The sequence below is a fragment of the Heterodontus francisci genome, unplaced genomic scaffold (genome assembly GCF_036365525.1).
Source record: "Heterodontus francisci isolate sHetFra1 unplaced genomic scaffold, sHetFra1.hap1 HAP1_SCAFFOLD_216, whole genome shotgun sequence".
NCBI lineage: Eukaryota > Metazoa > Chordata > Chondrichthyes > Heterodontiformes > Heterodontidae > Heterodontus > Heterodontus francisci.
This window is the reverse complement of record NW_027140566.1, coordinates 694,535-719,628: the sequence shown is the minus strand read 5'-3', so window position 1 is coordinate 719,628 and position 25,094 is coordinate 694,535. Positions and strand designations below refer to the sequence as shown.

Genomic DNA, 25,094 nt, shown 5'->3' with positions numbered 1-25,094 from the left:
TCACTTAGGATGACATTTGTGACTTTGATAAGAGTTATTCTGGTCTTGTGGTGTGGATAGAAATCGGATTTGAGGAATTGGAACATGCAGTCCATAAAAGATGAGCATGGATTTGGGAGGCGACAACACATTCAAGGACGTTGGCGAGCAACGAACAGTTGGAGCTGGGGCAATAATTTGCATGGACAGGTGGTCAATGGTTTCTTTCTGAGGAGAGGCATGATGACTGCTGATTTGAAGGAGAGGGGGCTGAACATGAAGAGAGAAAGAGAGAATCGTTAATATTGTCAGCTGTCATGGGACCCAGGAAGGGAATGTCTCTGTTCAGTATCTTAGTAGAAATAAGGCGCACACAGCAAGACGTGGATTTCATCAACAGCATAGGTTCAGAGAGAGCGTGAAGGACTCTAGGAGAGAAACAAGAAAAGCGAATTCAGGGTGATGGTGCGGGGTGGGGTTGAACAACTGATAGGAAGTTAGGCCCGGTGGATTGGGGAAGAAAGGTAAGTTGTGGAGGCGACTGAACAGATATTTTTGAACTTTGTGACAAAAAGTCTAGGAGTCCTCTCATTTATTTTTGGAGTTCAGGGTGGACGAGGCAGGGGAGTGGTTCAGGGGGAAGATTTATGATGGAGAAGATATGCTGCGCGTTTCCTTTGCCTTCCTGGATGATCATTGTCTAACGGGTGGTTTTAGCAAAGAAGAGCAGGACCCGATGATGCTTTATGTGATTGATCCATTCAGGATTATATTACCAGATTGTTGGCCAGATGTCACCCAGCATTTCTGTTTTTTTTTTTAATTCTTTCATGGGGTGTGGGTGTTACTGGCAAGGCCAGAATTTCTTTTATCCAACCTATATATTACTTCCAATTCATACTGGAGAATGTAACGTCCACAAGTTCTACCCTTGAACATCAGTCTTGCAATATGCAGTATCTTCGTGTAGAACTATGTTCCAGGGTCGTGTTGATTATAACATTATCATAAATCGATGTAATATTAATTGCATAACAGAATCACTTACTTTTGTAAGGATGGGACTCTGTCTTTGACAATGAAGACATTTGAGTAATTTTAGAGATAAACCATACGTCTGAACAGGGAATATGCAGACCTCTCTGTCCAGACAGGCTGCTGCTATTATGTTCAATGAGCAGACGAAACTTGTGAGGCATATTATCAATTGCTATTGTCTGTAAAATATCAATGATCTAAACTAACAATTATATCAATATATGACTGTTGGAGTGAACAAAGAGGGCAGAAAACAGGATCTCTCTGCAAAATGTTGGACAGGATCAGGAAGTGTCATTGGACAATTGAACTCCAGATGTGTAGACCTCCTGGCTGAGCAGGAAACCAGTATTTAATCTGGACGAGACAAAAATGATTGGACTAATTGCGTCAGGCACTTTGGGGAATAAGAATCAGGATGTGACCCATCAGATGGAGAAGTAGAAGACACGGAGAAGACACATGGCTTCTGTAGGCGGACATAAATGTTGGGTGGAGCTGGACATCTACCTAACTAAAGAACAAGATGACATACTCTACTCTGTCCAGTGACTGAGTGTGTAGTAACCATTCGGCACTGTAAACTTCTGACGTGAAACGATGGAATGTATTGAATGCCGCTGTGTCCGAAAAAAATACTTACTGCAACCAATCGGTATTAAATCTGAATCATTAACTATCTCATATGTTGTAAGTTCCACTCTGTCATATTTAAATAAATGTTCGTTGGAACAACCCCAAACTATCATTAGCGAAATATCAGCACGGTTTTGTGAAGGGTAGGTCGTGCCTCACAAACCTTATTGAGTTTTTCTCGAAGGTGACCAAACAGGTGGATGAGGGTAAAGCAGTGGATGTGGTGTATATGGATTTCAGTAAGGCGTTTGATAAGGTTCCCCATGGTAGGCTATTGCAGAAAATACGGAAGTATGGGGTTGCAGGTGATTCAGAGCTTTCGATCAGAAATTGGCTAGCTGAAAGAAGACAGAGTGTGGTGGTTGATGGCAAATGTTCATCCTGGAGTTTAGTTACTAGTGGTGTACCGCAAGGATCTGTTTTGGTGCCACTGTTGTTTGTCATTTTTATAAATGACCTGGAAGAGGGTGTAGAAGGGTGGGTTAGTAAATTTCCGGATGACACGAAGGTCGGTGGAGTTGTGGATAGTGCCGAAGGATGTTGTAGGGTACAGAGGGACATAGATAGGCTGCAGAGCTGGGCTGAGAGATGGCAAATGGAGTTTAATGCGGAAAAGTGTGAGGTGATTCACTTTGGAAGGAGTAACAGGAATGCAGAGTACTGGGCTAATGGGAAGATTCTTGGTAGTGTAGATGAACAGAGAGATCTTGGTGTCCAGGTACATAATTCCCTGAAGGTTGCTACCCAGGTTAATAGGGCTGTTAAGAAGGCATATGGTGTGTTAGCTTTTATTAGTAGGGGGATCGAATTTCGGAGCCACGAGGTCATGCTGCAGCTGTACAAAACTCTGGTGAGACCGCACCTGGAGTATTGCGTGCAGTTCTGGTCACCGCATCATAGGAAGGATGTGGAAGCTTTGGAAAGTGTGCAGAGGAGATTTACTAGGATGTTGCCTGGTATGGAGGGAAGGTCTTACGAGGAAAGGCTGAGGGACTTGAGGTTGTTTTCGTTGGAGAGAAGGAGGAGGAGAGGTGACTTAATAGAGACATATAAGATAATCAGAGGGTTAGAGAGGGTGGATAGTGAGAGTCTTTTTCCTCAGATGGTGATGGCAAACACGAGGGGACATAGCTTTAAGTTGAGGGGTGATAGATATAGGACAGATGCCAGAGGTAGTTTCTTTACTCAGAGAGTAGTATGGGCGTGGAACGCTCTGCCTGCATCAGTAGTAGACTCGCCAACTTTAAGGGCATTTAAGTGGTCATTGGATAGACATTTGGATGAAAATGGAATAGTGTAGGTCAGATGGTTTCACAGGTCGGCGCAACATCGAGGGCCGAAGGGCCTGTATTGCGCTGAAATATTCTGATTCTAATTCTAAAAAAAAAACATCGGTCGAGGCTTTCATTCTGCACAATACAACTTCCCCAGAACATATGCCTGCATTGACATGCTGCACAATGGAACTTTCAAGCATCTGGTCCAAAACATCTGTCTACTTTTATACAGAGCCTAATGAAACTTACACCAGAACAACTCCCACACAGCTACCTGCACTTATATACTGCACAATGGAACTGATTGCAAGCTCGACGCCGGATTTGATACCACAGCTGAGAGTCCAATTCTGTATTCTATTTATCACAAAATAGAGATCTTTCACCTCTATCATCATTCACCTCCCTTCCTGCCGCAGCCCATCTGCTGCTGAAATGCTCACCCATGCTTTGTTGTCTGTGGAACAGCATATTTCAATGTTCTCCCGGGTGATAACCCATCCTGCATCCTCCAGAAACATCAGCTCATCCAAAGCTTTGTCGCCTGCCCTCCATTAAGCCCCTCTCAGGAACGTCACTGCACTCACTGGTATCCCTGCTGCCAATGCATCGAGTTTTCAATTATGATCTTCATGTTCAGACACCTTCATGCTCTCCCCCTGCCATCAGTATAACCTCCTCCAGCCTGAATCATTTCGAGAGCTCTGCATTTATCTGAATCCAGCTTCTTGTACATCTCCAACTTCCATCCCCCACAACTTTCAGTCTAGCCTTTAACCATCTTACCACCCAGATGAGAATTTCCACCCCAAACATCTCTGTGTCTCCGCCTCTTCAAATCCAACCATCTGACTAAAGATTTAGTCACCCACTCTAACATCTCTTTGTCTGGCTCTGTGTCAGTTTTCTGTCCGATTACATTCCTGATAAACTCTTTGTGATGGATGTGTTTATTGAAAGCTCTGTAAGAAAAAAGTTCTTGTTGTTTAATTGTGTCCGTGTTCTCTCTCCCTGCACACCACCCCATCCATCCCCAGCTCCCCCACCGCCCACCATCCTCATCCCCTGACCCCAAATGAAATTACTGGTTTGAGACACCCAGGAACAAGTAACCTGTATTATCACTTTTCTCAGCAGATTAGACATTTCACTTCGTTGTTATTGTAAAAGCAGTGAAGAATTTGTTTACCTGAACACAGGACCCCAACATCCATACAGTCAGTGAGAGACGAATTCAATGTGAACAAACTGCAGTTCTGGAGCTGCAATTCATTTCCTCCACATTGGACATCATTCACCCAGATGGGTCCTTCACTCTTTCCGTCCTTTGAATAGTTATAAGCGGCTGTCGCTTCACCACAGCCCAGCTGTGTACAGACCACGTTGGCATCATTCAGGGTCCAGAGTCTGTCCTGTAATCTCCTCCAGCTGCCGGTGTAGTAAATCTCCACTCGCCCATCACACCAGCTTCCCCCGTTAGTCAGCCTTAGTGACCAATTTTCATCTACAATATGAAACACAATGGTGAAATTGAAGCATAATTCACTGCCACCAGAAAAGATATTAATTTTGATGGTTACTATTTCTGTCATCATTGTTCAGAAGGCTTGTCGGCAGATGTTGTTCACCATTACCTTTTCTCAGTAAATACATTTTGGAGACATACCAAGTAGCTTCCGCTGACTAAACTGGGGGCCAAGGGTAAAATGAACTGGGGTTGAGCGCGGCACATTCCGGCAATGGATAAGTGATGAGACCGAAGGGTGGTGCAGGGGCTTTAAATAGCTCCTGACAGATGACAGTTCCTTTCATCCCATATAGAGAGAAACAGACAAGTTTACGTTGCCACAATGCTTCCGATGACATCTCAAGTCGCCTCACAGGCAATGAAGCACTTTTGATTTGTAGTCACTAATGCTGACAGGTGACTGACCTGAGGGACTGAAGGTTGTCCTCCTGTCCACATGTACTGTTATGTCCTGCTCTCGCCCTGTACTTGAAGCATCATCAACGTTTCTTCCAATTTCTCCCCCTCATTTTCACATAGTCCATCTTCAACTCTTCCATTCCCTTCCACAACATCTCTGTCTCTGATTCTGGGGACTCTCACAGTTATCTTGTCTATGATTCCTCACACCACGAATACTAGAATGACTCTATCACATTCTTCCACTTTCTCCATCTGCATTGTATCTGTCTGGTGATGCAACCGATCATACCAGTGCTTCCAGATATGTCTTCCTTTTTCCACATCCGAGGACTATCCTCACCTCCTCATCCACCCACCATGGTTGACAGGGCCCCATCACGTCCATTCCATTTCCCATACTTCTGCTTTAACCCTTTCCCCCCTCGCAGAACCATGATAGGATTCTGCTTCTCCTCATCTTCCACTCCATCAGCTTCCATATTCAACAGATGATCTTCCACCATTTACACCACCTTTAATGTGATACCACTACCAAGCACATCTTCCCCTTCCCTCAACTTTTTTCATTCTAAAGGGACCATTCCCTCTGTGACACTCTTCGCACTCTTCAATCATTCTCAGCAACCCTTCCCACAGGAACTTCCCAGGCAAGCGCAGAAGATGCAACCACTGCCTTGTTACCTCCACCTTTCTCACCGTCCAAGTCGACAAACATTGCTTCCAAGTTAAACAACGATTTGCTCGTACTGCTTTCTCTTTTGTATACTGTATTTACTGTATTGACTGATTATGATGCTTCTCCTTTACATTGGCACAGCAAACACAGTTGAGTGATTACTTTGCAGAACACCTTTGTTTAGTCTGCAAGCTTTACCTTTATCTTCCAGTTGCCTGTCATTTTCATTGTATACTCCACTCCCACTCTGACCTCTCCCTCCTTTTTCTCCTACACAGTTCCAATGAAGGCTAACATAAGTTTGAGAAATAGCAAATTAAAAGCAAAATACTGCAGATGCTGGAAATCTGAAATAAAAACAAGAAATGCTGGAAATACTCCGCAGGTCTGGCAGCATCTGTGGAGAGAGAAGCAGAGTTAACGTTTCAGATCAGTGACCCGCCTTCACAACTGACAAATATTAGAAACGTAAAAGGTTATAAGCAAGTTAAGTGGGGGTGGGGCAAGAGATAACAAAGGAGAAGGTTTAGATAGGATGAGGTTACAGAATAGCTGACCAGAATGACATCGAGCAAAGATGTGTTAATGGTGTGTTGAAAGACAAAGCATTAGTACAGAAAGGGTTTTAACGGAATGAAAATTGAACAGCCACAAGTACAAACATAAAAAAACAGTGGGTAAACCAACTGAACAAACTAAGATGAAATAATATAAAAACAAAAAAAAATTAAAAAGGGAAAAGAAAAAACAACTAAAAATAAAAGTAAAATGGAGGGCCCGTCATGCTCTGAAATTATTGAACTCGATGTTCAGTCCGGCAGGCTGTGGAGTGCCTGATCAGTAAATGAGATGCTGTTCCTCGAGCTTGCGTTGATGTTCACTGGAACATTGCAGTAATCCCAGGACAGAGATGTGAGCATGGGAGCAGGGGGAGTGATGAAATGGCAAGCAACTTGAAGCTCAGGGTCCTGCTTGAGGACTGTTGGAGGTGTTCACAAATCAGTCACGCAGTCTGCGTTTGGTCTCCCCAGTGTCGAGGAAACCACATTGTGAGCAGCGAAGACATTATAGTACATTGAAATAAGTACAAGTAAATCGCTGTTTCATATGTAAGGGGTGTTTGGGGCCTGGAATAGTGAGGAGAGAGGAGGTAAATGGGCAGGCATTACACCTTCTGCGATTGCAGGGGCAGGTGCCGTGGGAAGGGGATGAGGTGGTGGGGTAGCGGAGGAGTGGACCAGGGTGTCACGGAGGGAACGATCCCTTCAGAATGCTGACAGGGGAAGGGAGGGGAAGATGCATTTGTTAGTGGCATCACGCTGGAGGTGGCGGAAATGGCGGAAGATGATCCTTTGGATATGGTGGCTGATGGAGTGGAAAGTGAGGACAAGGGGAACCCTGTCACGGTTCTGGGAGGGATGGAAAGGGGAGAGGGTAGAGGTGCAGGAAACGGGCCAGACACGGTTGAGGGCCCTGAAAGCCACAGTGGTTGTAAGGACCTCCTATCAGGACTCCATTCCATTCTCCCAGTTTCTCCGTCTCCGTCGCATCTGCTCTGATGATGCTACCTTCCATGACAGCGTTTCTGATGTGTCTTCCTTTTTCCTCAACCGAGGATTCCACCCCCACCCCCCCCCCCCACTGCGATTTGCTTGTACTTCTTTCAATGTCATATACTGCATTCGCAAAAAAAAACGACTTGAGAGGGTTACAGCAATGCTAACCATCAAACAAATACTCCAAATGTATGATCTCTTCAGAATATTCCTGCTTTAATAAGCCTCCTATTTCTTTATTAAGTATAGAAAATGTACCCTGATACTCTCTTCAATCATTCTCAACACCCCTTCCCACAGGAACTTCCCATGAAAGCGCAGGAGTTCCAACCACTGCCCTGTTACCTCCACCTTTCTCACCATCCAAGCCCCAAAACACTGCTTCCAAGTGAAACAACGATTTACTTGTACTGCTTACTCTTTCGTATACTGTATTTACTGTATTGACGGATCATGATGCGTCTCCTTTACATTGGCAGACCAAACACAGTGGAGTGATTACTTTGCAGAACACCTTTGTTCAGTCTGCAAGCTTTACCTTTAGCTTCCAGTTGCCTGTCATTTTCATTGTGTACCACACTCCCACTCTGACCTCTCTCTCCTCTTTCTCCTACACAGTTCCAATGCAGGATAACATAAGTTTGAGAAACAGCACTTCCTCTTTCCACTAGACTCTTTACAGCATTTTAGAATGAACACTGAGTTCAGCAATTTCAGATCATATTCCCTCCCCCTTTTTTCTTTATTGGACGATATTTGTCTTCCAATTTGCACCTCCTCTAGAAATGTGCTTTTTACTTGGCCCATTCCAACATATTTTTGTTGTGCATTGTCCGTTTTACCATTTCATCTCTCCTGTCTTTCACCACACCACGGAGCGTTCCTTTCATTCTTTCCTTGTTTTCCCCTTTCTTTAAAAAAACTGCTAAATCTCGAAGTTCTGATGAAAGATCCACAAACTGAAAGGTTGATACTCTTTCTCTCACCATAGATGCTGCCGGAACTGCTGAGTATTTCCAGCACTTACTGTTTTTATTACCTATATTTTAAGTTGTGAAACGTGGGAGCACTTTTGCATTGAGCAATGTCCCACATACAGTGATCAGATAACTGAGCAGATATTCTGTTATATGAGGGTGCTGGCTGAGAGATAAATGTAATCCCGGAAACTGGGCGAATTTAAATTTACATCATGTTTGTGACATTTTCAAAGACATAGCACATTGGTGAAATAACGAATTACGTCATTCAATATCATTTTATTGCAATCGGTGTTGTGGAACTTAAAATATATCTCACACTATGTATCTTGCAACAAGTTCACAGTGTTTTCTATTGAACAGCTGATCTTTGCAGAGAATTCCATGATCATTCATATTTGAACTGCCTACATTGATAACAGTTTCAATGCTCGAGCAACATATCCATTCCATGGCAGTGGTCCTGGGAGCATCTTGCTGATTCTATAGCCCATGAAAAATGCCCCAGATTTACCCAGAAATAGATATTATATGACGCGAAGTACTACCAACTTTTCATTGTATGTATTAAATGTTTACTGGAGTGAAGCTTTGATTCATTTGTAATTTAATTCAGACCAATAAACCCACAAACACATCTCAGAATCTTAGTGACAAAGGAAGCATGGGATCAGCAAAACTAGTGAATCAGAGACTTGTGGAAATAGTCAATGATGCTTGAAAGCAGAATTGACTGAGATGACTCACCCGCACAGATGACACTTGCATCGTTTTCATGTGAGAAGCTAAACTGTTCCCAGGATGAAACAGGACAATCCCACAATCGCGTCTCGTTCCCCAGACACCTGTAATTTTCCTTCCACACTGCACCAGTACCCTTTCCAAAGCGGGCTCCTCCTGGGATTGAGTTTACTGTCCCACACTGTAAGTGCTCACAGACCACTTTGGCGTCTTCCATATCAAAGTAAAGGTCACACAGCGTCCCCCACTGGTGTCCATGTAGCACCTCCACCCGACCGGAGCATCTGTCCATCCCACCAACCAATCGAAGTTCAGATTTTCCTGTATTGAAAACAAATACAAATCCAAATAATTTCTAAATCATCCTCTGCACAGAAACAGCAAAATAGAAAATGGGTAAAAAAAAACAGTAGAATTTTATCTACACGATTATCCAGCCATACTTTACACAAATTATCGATCAAATTGCAATTAGAATTACTACAGCAACACAAAAGTAAAATACTGCGGCTGTTGGAGATCTGAAATGAAATAGAAAATGCTGGAAATACTGAGCAGGGCTAGCAGCAACTGTGGCGAGAACAAGAGAGTTATGTTTCAGGTCTGTGTCCTTTCCTCACAAAAATTACTACAGGACCTCTTTAAGAAGTTTGCTGAATACTCAAAAGTTAACAATTCTTCTTTCAAACGCTGATCAATTCTTGGTCTTTATCTCTTGGTGCTTTGAATATAAAACTCAGAAGGATGTGATGTTTCTGTTGTATCTGTTGTCGCTTTTGTGCACCGCACTTCACAAAACCATTGGCTTTGGAGGTGGTGCTGGACAGAGTCACTGGAATGACAACAATGCTTAAAGCATTACATTATGAAGACAAGTTGCATAAACTTTGTTTACAGTAGATTGCGTTTAGAATGATTAGACATTATCGAGTTGACGTGTATAAAATGTTTAAGGGGTTTGATAGATGCGCTAGAGAAGATCAGGAGAACAAATACAAAACAAGGCCATTTAGGAGCTGCTTTTCTTCATGAGGGATGTGGACATCACTGGCAGTTTTTGTTCAAGTTTATTTGCCATTGAAACCGTTGTCAGAACCTTCTTCTTGAACTGAAATTGACTGCCTGGGCAATGTTCTTCTGCAAGTTCTGAGGTCGGTCGAGTTAAGTCAAAGGTTTTAGGCATAGTGTGTACCTTTAGCTGCATGTGTTATAAACAGAGTGGGAAGTGTAGAATTTGGTAATTAGTGTGTAAGACTGAAATCTAGCCTTAACATTTAGAATTTAACTTGTAATATAAAAAAGCTGCAAGGCAGTTCATGTTAGCAGTTAATCGTGCAAGTCAAGTTCGCAGTAAGCAGTCAATCAGCTGTGATTGTCTGATCTGGGGTAATTACTGTCAGCTGGAAACGGTCTAAACTGTTGCAACTTGAATGAGCCTGCAAAGGCATATAACATTAGACTTCATTGCAAGTGGGTTTGAGTGCAGGAACAGGGATGTCTTACTTCAGGGCCTTGGTGAGACCACATCTGGAGTACTGTGTGCAGTTTTGGTCTCCTTATCTGAGAAAGGATGCCCTTGCCATGGACAGAGTGCAAAGAAGATTTACTAGGCTGGTTTCCAGGATGGCAGGATTTACGTATGAGGAGAGATTGGGTCCACTGGGCCTATATTCACTAGAGTTTAGAAGAACGAGATAGAGCCACATAGAAACCTATAAAATTCGAACAGGACGAGGCAGGCTCGATGCAGGGAAGATGTTCCCGATGGCTGGAGAGTCCAGAACCAGGTGTCACAGTCTCAGGATATGGGGTATGCTATTTAGAACCGAGATGAGGAGAAATGTCTTCACTCAGTGGGTGGTGAACCTGCGGAATTCTCTACCGCAGAAGGCAGGGGAGGCCAAACAATTACATATTTTCAAGAAGGAGATGGATATCTATCTTAATGCCAAAGGGATCAAGGGGTATGGGGACGAAACGAAACAGGGTAATGATTTTGATGATCAAACATTTTTTTTAATGGCTTGGCAGGCCCGAAGGGCCGACTGGCCTATGCCAACTCCTAGTCCTATTTTCTGTGTTTCTATTTTTAGTCTTCTAGTAAGGCAGACTGTTACCACAGATTGCAATGTTAACTGAATACATTATGAAAATAGTGGGAAGTTAGAGTTTGCTCAGAGTAAGAATTCGGTGTACAGGGGGAAAAGGAGTTTTTTTTTCATTCGTTCACAGGGAGTGGAGGTTTTTGGCTAGGCCAGCATTTATTACCCAACCCGAATTGCCCTTGCAACGATGGTGCTGAGCCGCCTTCTTGTACTGCTGCAGTGCATGCGCTGTCAGTACACCCACAGTGCTGTTAGGAAGGGAGTTCCAGGATTTGACCCAGCTACGGTGATGAAACGTTGATATAGTTCCAAATCAGGATGGTGTGCGGCTTGGAGGGGAACCTGCAAATGGTGCTTCTACCATCCATCTGCTGTCCTTGTCCTTCTAAGTGGCAGAGGGCGTGGGTTTATAAGGAGGTGCTTTCTTTTGTCTGTTAAGCTTCAGTAAGTGAGTGGAGTCACCGATTTAACAGGGCGCCACGGCCAGCAGCAGCAGAGAGGCAGAGACCAGACAAATAGAGGGGAAGCAGTTGTCAGGTCAGAGTATGAGGGGACGTGGATAATTTGCAAATAAGTACTAAGTTAATTGGTGAGTGCTTAGTGTTTCGGCGTTAGCTACCCAGTAAAATAGCTTTAAAGCTAAAATGCATCTACACATAATTTTACCTTTTAAATAAAGACAGCCTATGTTCTCGCAGAGCAGTTATTTTTTTCTGGATATAGGATTTTGTGGATAACGGAATTATCCCGAGGGAGCATGTCCATAGTAGATGTCTCCACCTGGAAACTCTCTGGCACAGGGTCATAGAGCTGGAGTGGGAATTGGAGATACTCCAAAACATACAGCAGCAAAAGGAGTATTGGACAGTTTGCTGCAGATTTTAGTCACATCTTGTAGAGAGGTGCAGGGTCAGAATGAGGCTGCTGCAGTTTATAGTGCACAGCAATGGAAATCCAGATTTGTTGGTGAACGAGGATATGCAGAAAATGAATCTATCCAACAGGAACAATGTACTGGCTATTTGTGAGGATAAGGATGAAGACTGTCAGAAGGGCAGCCAGAATGTTGACCGGGATACGTTGGAACAGGAGGCTGTGCAAAAGGTGGAGGAGTGGAGCATAATGTGATACTTTTAAGTAGTTCAATCATTAGGGTTTTAGGAGTCCCAAACAGTATTTGCCCAACTTGTGCGAAGTGAGGGATATCTCAAATCAGATTGCGAGAATGCAGGGGAAATATCCAGTCGTTGTGGACCATGCAAGGACCAACAGCATAGGAAAGAAAAGGCAAGAGTTTCTTTTCAGAGAGTACCTGGTGCTGAACTATAAAAGAAGATCTCAAGGATTATAATCTCTGGATTATTATACAAGCCGCTTGCACATTTGAATGGGGAGTGGGGTTGGGGGATTAGGGAGGTCAACACGTGGTTGAAGGTGTTGATTTTGGAAAGAGGTGTTACTTTTCATGGTACCCACCACTTGTACTGGGATATTAAACAACTGTTCTGTTGGAATGCGCTTCACCTGAAATGGGTTGGGATCAGGGTCCTAGAATAAAGGATAAATAAGGTTGTTATAGGAATCTTAAACTAGTAAGTGGGTGAAGGGAAGCTGGTGGGGGCTGGCTGAGGGGGTAGAGCAAAGTTGGAAATCTAACGTAAATAGGCAATACCGGGAGAGGAAAAACTAAAACATGCAATATTTGAGTAAGACAATTTTACAGCTTTACAACACTTGAATCTGCTCTGAAAACAGCTGTTGCTTTCTTGACAAAACAGTTGCCAGAAATACTGGCAGACCTCGACGTTTTGGGCAGTGTACTCTGTCCATTGTCTGGAGAAACAAGTGGAACTGGTGGAAGCGATCGGTTTATATGTCGTGGAGAATGGGAATATGGACAGGATCTTAGGTTATTACATGTTCTTGTTCTGGCTGCTATTGGTCTGTTAATTATATTCCGTGAAAGGTCGGTACATGTCATTGTGCTTGCTGCTGTTTGGTCAGCTACAGTGTATCGTGGCAGGTCAATCCATACTGTTGTTCTGCTCGTGGTATGTTGGCTGCAGAGCAGGGGATGGTGTGTCTCTTGAGGAGAGACAATCAGATATCCACTGAGGAGCAGGCCACTGTTAGGGGGACGTTGTGGTGTTTGTAGATCTCCATAGCTTCCCTGATGCAATGAATGAGACAAGCCTGCCATCGTCAAGTAAGCTCAACTCAATGACCACCGCATTGAATGGTCCAATTCCAAACTCACCTCATCAATTATGGACTGGTGTGCAAGACACAGTAACATCATAAGTATAAAAGAAAACAAAAACATGGAAAAATAGGGAAAAGAGACCAGATTCTCGTGAATGGCAGATGTACAAAAAATAGCAAAGGGTGACAAAATAGATCGCAAGAGCTACAATACTTTTACAATAACTTCTAAAATAGGTTGTAAGTAAGAGCAATGTAGCCTCATTAAAATGACAATGGTGATATTATAAATGAAAATAAGGAAATGGCGGGAATTATACATAATTACTTTGCATCAGTATGGACGTGGACGTCACTTTTCTTAAGGTTCCTTGTTGCCACAGTTGACCAAAAGCTGCCTTGACGTCGAGGACAGTCACTTTCATCTAACCTCTGGAATTCAGCTCTTTTTTCCATTTTTGGACAAAGGGTGCAATGAGGCCTGAAGCTGAGTGGTCCGACAAACCCAAACTGAGCATCAGTGAGTAGTTTATTGGTAAGTACTGCTTGATAGCGCTGTAAACAACACCTTCCATCACTTTGTTAATGATTGATAGCAAACTGCTGAGACAGTAATTAGAAAGTTGCAATTGTCACACTGCTATTTAAAGAAGGTTAGCGAGTGAATCGAGGGAATTATAGATTGGTTCACCTAACAGCTGTTGTCAGGAAATTACGAGAGTGTACATTTAAAGATGGAGTGTCTGATCACCTTGAGAAGTTACAGCCAATCAGAGAGAGGCAACATGCATTTGTAAAAGGTAGATCATGCCTGATGAACCTGATCAATTGTTTTGTGGAGGACAGGGAACCTCAATGGATGTTATTCAGATGGACTTCCAGAAAGCAAACAACAAAATCCCTCATAACCGATTGTTGGCTGAAGTTGCAGCTCATAGGATGTAGGGCAAATTATTGACTACATAGGACGTGAGCTAAGTGGCAGGAGACAGACAGCAGGGATAATGGGCAGATCATCTAACTAGCAGGATGTGATAGCGCCGTCCCACAGGAACTTCCACTATTTATTAATGATTTAGATGACTGGATAGAAAGCCATATATAACTGACATATTCAATGTTGCCATTGAAAAAAAATCAACGATATTGTAATTATGCATATTTTAAGCATAAATTTGCAACAAGAAAAAAATAGATTAAGTGACTGTGTGAAGCTATTACAATATTGGCAAGTGTGAGGTGTCCAATTTGGAATTTAAAATGTTCCAGTATTTTCGAAATGGTGAAAAAACGGAAAATAGACTTCAGGGTCATGGGCAAGGACAGGAAAAAAACAGCAAATGGAATGCTGGGCTTTATATCTAGAGGAACGGAATACAAGGGGCTAGAAATGATGCGACAGCTAAAAAAAATCCTGATCAGGTCACATCTACAGTAGTGTTCAGCTGTATGCAAACTAAAAAGTACTTTGGGCAGTTAGAACTGTGCAAGAAGTATTGTGCGACAAGAACTGATGCTGGGAGTACTATTGATCATATTTTGCATAAATGATTTCGACTCAGGGAGGGACGTACAATTGCAATATTCATTAATGACATGTACTTGGGACAATGGTTAATACTAAGGCAGATTGTGATAAAAAAACATGACGTTAACGAAATTGTAAATGAATTCTAATGCAGATAAATGTTCACTTACAGATTAGGGGAGGAAGACTGAGAACACATTTTCCTTGGACAATGATAATCTAAATTGTGTCGAGGAGCAATGGGATTCAGGGGTACAGATAGAAAAATGAATACAATAGCAATACGGGTTAACAAAGCTACAGAAAATGCAAAAACATTGAGGATTATTTTCAGAGAGATACGTTGAAAGGGGAGTCATACCCAGCACAAGCAAAGATTTGCTGTTGATGGGAGTCGGTTGATTGGGTGCGAACTGGTCAGTGTTTCCCCGCTTTTCTAGGCAGTATGCAACTGGGCAATTTTCCACCGTATCAGTTGGATCCTAGTGCTGTAACTGTACTGGATCAGCTGGCCTCCAGTTGTTGCTAGTTTTAGAGCACTGATCGTCAGCCCTGCAACTGGAGTGTTATCGGGCCCCTAGTTCTTATGTGCAGTGTGCTCAGCCGCTTCTTAATGTTGTGCACTGTAAATTTAGGAATGGACCGAAAAATAGAAAGCATTTGCACAGCAGTAGCTCATTGGCATGGATTGTCACGCACTACTTCTCACCTTTTGCCAGTCTGAATAACTACATTTAACCCACACTTTGTTGACTGTTTTGTAGCCAGTTTTCTACAGTCTGTCATGATCACCCTTCACATTATGCAATTAATTACCTTGAAACCACATTCACAGTTTTAGGTTTAAAAACTGGACAGACAGTTTGTGACCAGCAAGATGCAACAGTCAGCATATAATCATAGAATGTTTACAACACAGAAGGAGGACATTCAGCCCGTTGTGTCCATGCTGGTTATCGGCAAGAGCTCCTCAGCTGGTCCTATGCTTCTGCCCTTTCCCCATAGCAATGCAAAGATTTTCTCTTCAGGTGCTTGTCCAATTCCACATTGAAAGCCACAATTGAATCTGTCTCCATCAGACTCGCAGGTAGAACATTCCAGCTCCTAACCACTCGCTGTGTAAATAACGTATTCCTCATGTCACGGTTGGTTCTTTTCCCATCCACCTTATAACAGTGTTCTCTGGTTATTGACCTTTCTGACAAGAGGAACAGTTTCCCTCTATCTACTCTGTCTATTCCCCTCATGATTTTGAACACCTCTATCAAATTTCCTCGCAGCCTTCTCTGTTCTCAGGAGAGCGACCACAGTTTCTACAAACTATCATTGTAACAGAAGTCTTTCATCCCTTCAACCTTCCTTGTAAATCCTTTCTGCACCCATTCTATGGCATTCACATTCTTCTAATGCGCCATGCCTAGAATTGTACACAATATGCCAGTTGAGGTGAAGCCAGTGTTCCACAAAAGTTCATAATAACTTCCTTACTTTTTTACATTATACCGCTACTGAAAAAGGCCAACATCCCATTGACTATTAACCAATTTCTCAACCTGCCCTGCTACATTCAACGATTTGATCAGAAATACTCCCAGGTGACTCTTGGCTGCAGCCACTTTCTAATTGTACCCTTGAAAGGAGACTGGCAGCAAGCATTAAAAGAAATCCCAAAGTATTCTATAGACAGAGAAATAGTAAAGGGGTGACAAAAGGAGGAGTGGGGTCGATGAGGGATCAGAAAGAGGATTCACATATGGAGGTAGCGGGTATAGTTCAGGTATTATCTAAATTCTCAACGCCTGTCTTTGCCAGGGAAGAAGATGCACCCCGGGCAATGGTTACAGAGGAGGTAATTCAGATACTGGAGGGGTTTAAATTAATAAAGAGGATGTATCAGATATACCCTGTTAATAAGAACATACGTATGAACACACAAATTAGGAGCAGGAGGTGGACACTCGACTCGTCGAGCCTGCTCCACCATTCAATACGTTCATGGCTGAACTGATTACTCCACATTTCCACTGACCCCCGATAACCTTCCACCCCCTTGGTTATCAAGAATCAAACTACCGCTGCCTTAAAAAAATTCAAACACACTTCTTCCACTGCCTTTTGAGGAAGAGAATTCCAAAGAGTCACAAACCACTGAGAAAAAAATTCTCCTCATCTCTGTCTTAAATGGGAGACCCTTATTTTTAAACAGTGACCCCTAGTTCTAGCTTCTCCAACAAGGGGAAACATCTTTTCCACAACCACCCTGTCAAGACCTCTCAGGATATTATATGTTACAATCATGTCACCTCTTCCTCTTGTAAATTCCAGCGGAAGCAAGCCTAGCCTGTCAAATCTTTCCTTGTATAGCAGGTCACTCATTCCAGATATTAGTCGAGTAAACCTTCGCTGTACTACCTCCAACGCATTTACATCAGTCCTTAAATAAGGAGACCAGTTTGGTACACAATATTCCAGATGTGGTCTCACCAATACCCTGTGTCGCTGAAGCATAGCCTCCCTACTTTTGTATTCAATTCCACTCGCGATAAATGATGACATTTTCCTAGCTTTTTAAATTACTTGTTGTACCTGCATACTAACGTTTTGCGTTTCATACACGAAGACACCCATATCTCTCTGTATCTCAGAGCTCTGCAATCTCTCACCATTTAGATAATATGCTTCCCTTCTATTCATACTCCCAAAGTGGACAATTTCCCAGTTTCCTACATTATACTCCATTTGCCAGGTCTTTGCCCACTCACTTAACCTATCTATATCCCTTTGCAGACTCCTTATGTCCTCTTCTCAAGTTACATTCTTACCTATCTTTGTGTCATTAGCAAATTTAGCAAGCATACCGTCGGTCCCTGCATCTAAGTCCTTTCTATAAATTGTGAAACGTTGAGGCCCCAGCACAGATCCCTATGGCACACCACTCGTTACATCTTGTCAACCAAAAAAATGACCCATTTATGCCTACTCTCTGTTTCCTGTGAACGAACCAATCTTCCATCCATGTTAATACGTTACCCCCTACACCATGAACTTTTATTTTCTGCAATAGCCTTTGATGTGGCACCTTCTCAAATGCCTTCTGGAAATCTAAGTACAATACATCTACCAGTTCCCCTTTACCAACAGCACATGTAACTCCCTCAAAGAACTCCAATCTATTGGTTACACATGATCTTCCTTTCACAAATCCATGTTGACTATGCCTGATTACCTTGAATGTTTCTAAATGCCCTGCCATAACATCTTTAATAATAGCTTGTAACATTTTCCCTAAGGCAGGTGTTAAACTAATTGGCCTATAGTTTCTTGCTTGCTGTTTCCCTCCCTTTCTGACTAAAGGAGTTGCATTCGTTATTTTCCAATCTAAATAAACCTTCCCCGAATCTAGGGAATGTTGGAAAATTCAAATTAACGCATCAACTACCTCACTTGCCACTTCTTTTAACACCCTAGGATGAAGTCCATCAGGTCCCCGGGACTTGTCAGCCTGCAGCTCCAACAATTTGCTCAGTACCTTTTCCCTGGTGTTTGCAATTTTCTTGAGTTCCTCCGTCCCTTCTATTTCCCGACTTACAGCTAAAACTGGGATGTTACTTTTGTACTCAATAGTGAAGACCGATGCCAAATATCTGTTCAATAAATCTGTCATCTCCTTATTTTCCATTATTAACTCCCCAGACTCACATTTTATAAGTTCAACGCTCACGTAGTTACCTCTTTTCTTTTTTTTTTAATGTATATATATTTATATATATAAAAACTCTTACTATCTGTCCTTATATATCTATCTAGCCTGCTCTCGTCCTCCAATGCTACCTGACTTATCAATGTTTTTGTCATCCTTTGTTTTTTAAAAATATTCTGTTCAATCTTTTGACCTGCGTCCCATCTTTGCGCAATTACAAGCTTTTTCTTTAAGTATGATACGACCTTTGGCTGTTATACTTAACCACGGATGGTGGGACCCACTCTTGAAATGTTTCTTTCTCGTTGAAATATGAGAAATTGTGTATTCTGAAATATTCCCTTAAATGTCTGCCACTGAAACTCTATTGACCTATCCCGTAACCTGATTTGCCAGTTCACTTTCGCTAGCTCTACATTCATGTCCTCATAATTGCCCTTATTTAAGTTTAAAATATTAGTCTTGGACCCACTCTACTCTCCCTCAAACTGAATGTAAAATTCAATCATATCATGATCGCTGCTACCAAGGGGCACCTTAGCTGTGCGGTCATTAATTATTCCGACCTCATTGCACAATACCAGGTCTAGTATATCCTACTTTCTGGTTGGCTCCACAAGGTATTGTTCCAAGAAATTATCCCGAGAATATTCTATGCAGTCCTCATCTAGGCTATCTCTGCCCATCTGACTTTTCCAGTCTAAATTTAGGCGAAAATCTGCCCCTAATTATCACTGTACCTTTCTGACAGGCTGCCATTCATTTATTCATTTACAACCCGCCCCACAGTGTGGTTAATGTCAGGGGGTCTGTACACCACTTCTGACAAGCAAATTCTTGCCTTAATGATTTTTCATCTCTACCCGAACAGCTTTTACATCCTGGTCTCCTGATCTTAGGTCATCCCTCACCATTGTGCTAATACCATAATTAATTAACAGAGCTACCCCTCCACCTGTTCCTAGCTTCCTGCCCTTCCTAAATGCCATGTATCCTTCAATCTTCAGGTCCCTGTCTATATGTATAAGTGAATTAGACCTTGGTGTACAGGGCACAATTTCAAAGTTTGCAGATGATACAAAACTTGGAAGCATTGTGAACTGTGAGGAGGATAGTACAGATCTTCAAACGGACATTGGCAAGTTGGTGGAATGGGCAGGCAGTTGGCAGATGAAGTTCAATGCAGAGAAATGTGAAGTGATTCATTTAGGACGGACTGACCTGAAGATAAAATATAAAATGAAGGGTTCAATTCTAAAGGGGTTACAGGAGCAGAGGGACCTTGGTTTAATAGTGCATAAGTCATTGACGGTGGCAGGCTAGGTTGAGAGAGCGTGCAATAAAGCATACACGGCCCTGGACTTTATTAATAGGTGCATAGAGTGCAAGAGCAAGGAAGTTATGTTGAACTTGTATGAGACACTAGTTCGTCCTCAGCTTGAGTAATGCATCCAGTTCTGGGCGCCGCACTTGAGGGAAGATGTGAGGGCATTGGAGAGAATACAGAGACGTTTCATGAGAAACATCAAGGTTCCAGGGATGAGGAATTTCAGTTATGAAGATAAATTGGATAAGTTTGGATTGTTTTCCTTGGAGAAGAGAAGGCTGAGAGGTGAATAGACAGAGGTATTCAAAATAATGAGGATTCTGAATGGAGTTCGTAGAGAGAAACTGTTTCCACTGGTGAAAGGATCGAGAAGGAAATGGCACCGATTTAATGCATTTGGTAAGATCAGCTGAAGTGACATGCGAAAAACGTTTTTCATGCAGCGAGTGTTTAAGATCTGGAATGTTTGTCTGAGAACGTGGTGCAAGCAGGTTCCATTGCAGCATTAAAAATGGAACTAGACAGTTCTATGAAAAGGAAGAATGTGCAGAGTTATGGAGTGAAGGCCGGCGAATAGAACTGAGTGAATTTCTCTTTCAGAGAGCCCATGCAGTCATGATGGGCCGATTAGTCCCCTTCTGCACTGTAACAGTTCAGTGCTTCTGTGATATTGCCTCTCCTCCGTTTTCCAACCAAAATGCATCAGTTCACACTTCTCTGCAAGAAATTTCATCTGCAACCTGTCCGCCCACTTCACCAGCCTCGCTTTATCCTCTTGAAGACTATTGCAATCCTCCTTACTGGCCATGTTTTCAGGCAAACGCGCCTCTTTTCTTCCATTAGTTCAACGGTGTTGAATTTAATCGTTGCAGCTACTTCCTGAACTATCTTAGCTCCTTTGTTTAATATTCTGTGCATTTTACTTTCTCAGTATTTCCTAAAATTTAAAAGACAATGCGCAGGCAGCGGTGGGATCTTAACGCGCAGTTTCCTCTTGTGATACCCACAATAACTGCGGACCCATTACTTCAGCTCCCCGAGGCTGAGAAACCTGCCTCCCTCCCTCCCCTGCTCCCCAGTCTCAGCTTCACAATCTGTGTAATACATCAGATCTGAGGCCAAGCGATGATTGCAGGCGGACAGCCGGTCTGACAGTGCATGTCAGGTAGCGGCTGCTGGGTTGATGAATGGAGAGTTGGATTGAGGTTGTGACATTTCCAGCCGTTCAGATAATTCACTGCGGATCAAGGGAAAATCTCAATGGAAACTGCTCTGTCTGCATTGTAAATGTGCTGAGTATCAGGTATTTGCTGCTGCCGGTGGATAATGTTTAATAAATATGGTGCTAATGATATAATTTTAAACAGTGATCCGAACATTAACATTAATTCTAACCGGAAATTACTGGAATTATTAACATCTGACTTTCCAGGTACCGACCATCCCGGATTGTTTTACTTTTGCTTCTTCCCAGATTCTATCAGCCGCGGTGGGAGACGGGAGACTGAGAAAGATTTTTACCTGAGCAGATGGCACCGGCATCATAGGAGTGTGGGTAGGAATAGTGATCCCATTGAGCTGACTCACAGTCCCGCAGAGCGGCCTCGGTCCCGCTGCACTTCACACTCAACGTCACAATGGGTCCGGACCCTTCCCCAAAGTGAGCCCAGCTTGGTGCAGAGACCGCAGTTCCGCAGCCCAGCTCCCAACACACAACAGCGGCGTCCTGCAGGTCCCAGTACGAGCCATACACAGTCCCCCACTGTCCCCTGTAGTGTATCTCCACTCTCCCAGCGCACCGACTGCCCCCATTCGCCAGTCTCAGCTTCACCATCTCTGTAAAATATCAGAAATATCATCAAGCGGTTATAGTGTGTTAAACCCACAGGTTCCCAGCGCACCGACTGCCCCCATTCACCAGTATCAGCTTCACCATCTCTGTAAAACATCAGAAATATCATCAAGCGCTTATAGTGTGTTAAACCCACAAGTTCCCAGCGCACCGACTGCCCCCATTCACCAGTCTCAGCTTCACCATCTCTGTAAAATATCAAAAATATCAGCAGGCGGTTAGAGTGTGTTAAACCCACAGGTTCCCAGCATACGAACCCTCCCCATTCACCAGGCATGAATTGATAGGAACATCAGTCTGCACTCAGAACCCTAATAAAACCCGAAGTAAATATTACACATAAAAGAAAAAGGAAACTGAAATACTAATAAACGGTGCAAACGAGCAGGGAACCAGGAGACAGCCGGATATTCCCACCAACACAACTGCTCCAATGGGAACGAGGTGGCGACAGGCTCAGAGTCGAATTAACCGGCAGAAGTGGGGAGATGGGCGTGGCTGTAATGATCTCATATTTAAGTGCTCAGTACTGATTGGGCGAACACAGTAAGATCCCAGCACCACGAAAGAGCAGGGGAAATTGCCCCCTCACCCAACACAGCCAATAAAGATAGGGCTGGATGATGATGTGATCAGGATGTCAGCACAGATTGGTGAGGTGGACCTTTGGACCGGCAACAATGTCAGTGGAGGTGATTCTTCACACTCTGCTCTTCAGAGACCCTTAATTATTGTCCCACCACATGAAGACAGCAGTCATCTCTTAGCTAGGTAACAGTGTGAGTGGAGCTGATTATTCTCACTCTGCTCTGCAGAGACCCTCAGTTACTGTCTCTCCACATGAAGGCAGCAACCATCTGTCAGCTAGAATTAAAGATCTTTACTATCACAATGAGCGACACACTCCCTTTCTGAGTAGCAACAGGGCAACGTGATCAAAAAGGTGCTGCGACTGTCGCCCAAGCTTAATATTTAATGGGATGGGTTGGAGCAGAGAGATAGCAGATAGTGTGAAAAAAAAGGCGATTACCTGACGGGCCAGCCTTACTGTTCCCAGGTCTGCCTGAAATGAGAAGTTAACAATTAGAGTTCACTGGGAAAAGAAATGAATGAAACTGTCAGAAAGAAAAGACACAAATGCAACTAACTGCAGGGTCATTATTCCCAACACATTGCGGAAGAAATTATAAGGGATATGTGATTTCATTCCTTAAAACAGAAAATACAGTTTCTGCATCAAATTAATATTGGTAATGGGCCTAAATGTATCCAGAATTGTTTTCACATATACACACACTGACACCCGGATACACTCTTCCCTTGTGGCGGTGGGTGGGCCTTATGTAATACCAGTGTGAAGGTGCCTGAGAAGGCGGTGGTGATGATCCTCTCCCTTATAGAATTTTACAATGAAACAGCACAGAGGGATGCCATTCGGCCCTTGGTGCCTATGCTGTCTCTTTGTCAGTGCAGTCTAATTAGTCCCACTCCCTTTCCCCATCGCCCTGTAAATGTGTGCTGATGGTGCTCTGACCATTGATGACCTGTGTAGGTGCCCTGAGAAGAGAGTGGTGATGGATCTGCTTTTCAACTCACTGGTGATGGCACGCTCAGTGAATTCAGTATTCTGATCTAAAGTTCGAGAAGGAATGGGAACATTTAAATTCTATTAAAGATTTTCCGATCCTGTGGTAGATTCCGATGCCTTTTAATTTACTGCAAAGTCTTCCACCTGTAACTTTCAAAGTTTCTATAAAGGTTTAATTGGGCCTTTCTGCTGTTCAATAAAATATATAGCTTCCTCAAACAAAACAAAACAAGATGAAGGATCTGTCAGTCTCCTAACTCCCTGCTGACTGTGTCTTACTAAGTTGCTGCTGTTCCGATTCTCTTGTCACCTGCCTCGCCGACGTGCCATATTCTTTTACCCGTTAATGATGTTCGATCAATGGTCCTCCCGTTTACTGGTTAAGTGTTTATGCTTTTTAAAAATGCAGTCTGTCGGTTGACTCTCCCAATCCCCCTGATGACAATTTGTCTCACAGATCTCCAGGTGTTTTTCTATTAACACATTATATACGATGGAGGGTGTATTGAGCTGCTCCCCATCTCGCTGATCGCAATGTGTCTCACAGATCTCTAGGTGTTTTTTTTAATTCTCAACATTACATACTATAGAGGGAGTGTTGACCTGCTCCCAATCCCCCTGATCACAATGTGTCTCACAGATCTCCAGGTGTTTTTACGATTCTCAACATTATCTACTATAGACGGTGTGTTCATCTGTACCAATCCCCCTGATCACAATTTGTCTCACAGCTCTCCGGGTGTTTTTCTATTCACAACGTTATATACTGCAGACAGTGTGTTGACCTGCTCCCCAACTCCCTGGTGAAAATATATCTCCCATGTATTGTTGTCTCTTTGTATACTCTGGTGATATATTATTGCCAACGGGACACCAATTCCTGTCCTCAGCTGTGCCTTCTGAGGAATCTTGAATGTGTTACATTTTCCCAACTATTATCTCATTGGTCTCTTTATGCTCCTAATTCGATAATGTAAATAGTGTGTGACTTCCTCCCAGTAGGAACCTTAGCATTCCTACCAACTTTTCGTGATAATAGTCAGTTCCCATACATCCCCTTTTCCAGTGACCCAATGACAGACGAGGGGGAATAATCTTTCAGTATTTACTGATAAACGGTTCCAATCTCAGTGTTTCTGTAGAGTCCGTGAATCTTCTTCAATCCATTCAGTCATTTCACCTACTCTTCATGCATTTATCATTTCAGCCTGTAACCACCCATGTAACACTGGACTTTTTTTTCCAGATAATCCAGTGGTTCAAGGAGAAAACCCATGAGCACCTTCTTAGGGAAACTAGGGATAGAGTACACATGGGTGCAGAACAATATCGCCAACATGACGATAGTGCTTCAAGAAAACACCCCGCCATCCCATCTGGCTAAGTAGGGTTGTTCTGTAAATTCTGGCTTGCCAGCGAGCTCATATCCCGAAAGTGAATCTAAACAATCTATAACCGAGATTCCCATATTTGTCTATTCGACCAGTTTATTTCTTACCATCTCAGATAAATGTTCAGTCGTTCCCCTTTCTCAATCATTACTATATTTCCATTTATCTGCACTACTCATATCTGCTGACTCCTCCATTTGGCTCTCTTATCCTTCCTCACAATTTGTAACCGCTCTCATTATTTTTCTTGAAAATGTTTGAATGCATTTCTTTGTGTACCGTTTTCCAAATCACCTCCACATACAGGGAATATACCCATTATTCCCAAACTCTTCTGGTCGGCCTCCATCCCGAGGTAAACTTCAACTGATCTAAAACTCTGCTGCTGTTATCCTGGCTCGGACAGTCCCGCTCACCCGTTTCCCCAGCTCTCACCGACAAGTGGTAACTCCCGCTTCCCACACCTCAGATTTCGGCGGTCGCACCATTACCTTCCTGATGTTTAGACTAATGGGTTTGGTGCAAAACTGTTAAGTTATTTTAACATTTTATACTTATGTCAACTTGCTATTGTACCGTATTACTACA

The 25,094-nt window shown here is 43.0% G+C and overlaps 1 protein-coding gene across 1 annotated transcript; it reads right to left on the bottom strand.

Annotated features, from left to right (window-relative positions):
* LOC137360153 (deleted in malignant brain tumors 1 protein-like) lies at window positions 1-21,949 on the bottom strand. The gene is made up of 5 exons (XM_068025701.1): window positions 21,893-21,949; window positions 21,197-21,511; window positions 8,820-9,134; window positions 4,157-4,434; window positions 1-249 (listed from the first exon to the last, which is right to left on the bottom strand). Exons 2-5 carry the CDS (start codon window positions 21,507-21,509, stop codon window positions 1-3), a joined length of 1,155 nt encoding a protein of 384 aa, XP_067881802.1. The 5' UTR covers window positions 21,510-21,511; window positions 21,893-21,949.
* Window positions 21,950-25,094: the final 3,145 nt, after the last annotated feature.